Source organism: Myotis lucifugus, unplaced genomic scaffold, assembly GCF_000147115.1.
Source record: "Myotis lucifugus unplaced genomic scaffold, Myoluc2.0 scaffold_145, whole genome shotgun sequence".
Lineage (NCBI taxonomy): Eukaryota > Metazoa > Chordata > Mammalia > Chiroptera > Vespertilionidae > Myotis > Myotis lucifugus.
Genome location: NW_005871193.1, coordinates 140,854 through 142,492, shown reverse-complemented (window position 1 = coordinate 142,492; position 1,639 = coordinate 140,854). Strand labels below are relative to the sequence as shown.

General features: G+C 49.6%; 1 protein-coding gene across 1 annotated transcript in view; it reads right to left on the bottom strand.

Annotated features, from left to right (window-relative positions):
- Positions 1 to 1,526: 1,526 nt before the first annotated feature.
- Positions 1,527 to 1,639, bottom strand: part of LOC102439028 (lysine-specific demethylase 2B-like) — a 9,920-nt gene continuing 9,807 nt past the window's right edge. Inside the window, exon 4 of the mRNA XM_006094883.1 lies at positions 1,527 to 1,600. Within this exon, the coding sequence (XP_006094945.1) occupies positions 1,527 to 1,600 (74 nt within the window). The remainder of the gene's footprint in view (positions 1,601 to 1,639) is intronic.

Sequence of the window (1,639 nt, the reverse complement as noted above, 5' to 3'; positions counted from 1 at the left end):
GGTGTCATTTACACGTGAGTGTGTGAATAGGAGAGAGAGCAGATGAGGTTGCCCAAGCAGAGGGCGGTGCATGAACAGCGGGCTGAGAGCGGAATCCTGAGGCAACACTAACATTTCGGAGGGGCACAGAGGAAGAGGAGGACAAAGAAGGATGTGGGGGAACAACAACAACAATTGCAAGTGGACTATACATTAAATAATAATGTATATATTTTTTAATATATATAAAATATTTATTATATTCTGTGTCCTGGAAGCCAGGGAGCGGAGGGTTCAAGGAAGAAGGGAATGGTCTTAGAGCAGATGGAACCGCCTACAGAATTGGTTGGCCTGGGCATTGTTGCTGTGGAGTGTGGAGGGCCCAAGCCAGATGACAGTGAGTTGAAGAGTACATGAGCTCTCTCGGGGGACGTGGGACCCCCACCACCTCTAGAGGAAAAGGGGACTCCCTCCGCCCCCATGGAACCCGCCTCCCAGGTGTGACCTTGACATCTGCTGGTCACTGCTGAGGGCGGTGGCTGCCCCTGAGGCTGAGCAGGGCAGGGCGGAGGGGGGTCGGACTTTTTTCAGGTGGCGGTGGAAGAATCCCCCCCGACTCAGCCCGACTCTGCGCTGAGCGGTGGCCTGACCCTGGGGTGTGAACTCGCCTGGGGAGGAGCCTGGTCTTGTGGAAACTGAACTTAGCTTCTCGGGCTGAGGGCTCGGGCCCAGGGTGGTGGCAGTGCTCCCCTTTGGACTTTGCCTGTAGGTTTGGTGCTAGCTCACTCTGCCCCTCCTCCTCCCTTTAACTCTCTCCATTGAATGTTATCCATTCACTTAAAACACTGCTTCCCGTAACCTGTGTTTGTCGTGGCGACCAGATGACACCAGGAGACATGGAGCCCCTGGCCAGTGTGAGTCGCAGCAGAGCAGCAGGGGAGACCCTGGAGGAGGGAGCTCCCCTCAATTGATGGCTGCAGATTGAATTTCCAGAGTCTGAGGAGGAGGAAGTGCTTCAATGGCGTGTTTCCAGGGCTTGCTCAGGAAGCCCTGTGTTCAGGAGCCCATCCTTTAAGGTTTTCAGATGAGCTTCTGAGTGGGGCAATCTTCAATTCCAAATCAGGTGCATCCTGGCCACCAGCAGATGCGTTTATTTGAATCTTGATCTTGGAGCACCAACCTCTAGGCACATGAATGCCAGCAGGCACCCCTCCTTTTTCTGGGTGGAGGTTTTCAGATGCTGCTTCTATAATGAGCTTCCTGTCATGCTAGTTCTCTGCTATGAACCTTGCTTCCAGAAGATTCTTTTTTTTTTTTTAACCTTGCATAAATAACTTTTAAACAATTTGTACAAAAATAATTCCTCATAATGTAAGATGTAACAAAACCAAACAAAATATGTCAAGACGGCAGATGTGTTGTGTGGTCCACTTAATGTTGACACCAAAACCCCGGAGTTGCAAGGAATGAGGTGTCCAGAACAAAACACCACCACAAAAAAAAACAACCCACAAAAAAAAAAAAAAAATACAGATAAACTCCTAAGCTCATGCTTCAGCAAGAGAATTTCTCCAAAGTTCATCCTCCTCTCCAACAGGAATGTCTTCTTGGTAAAGGACGCCTGAAAAATGGTCCAGAAAAGAGTGCAGTTACTCTTCAT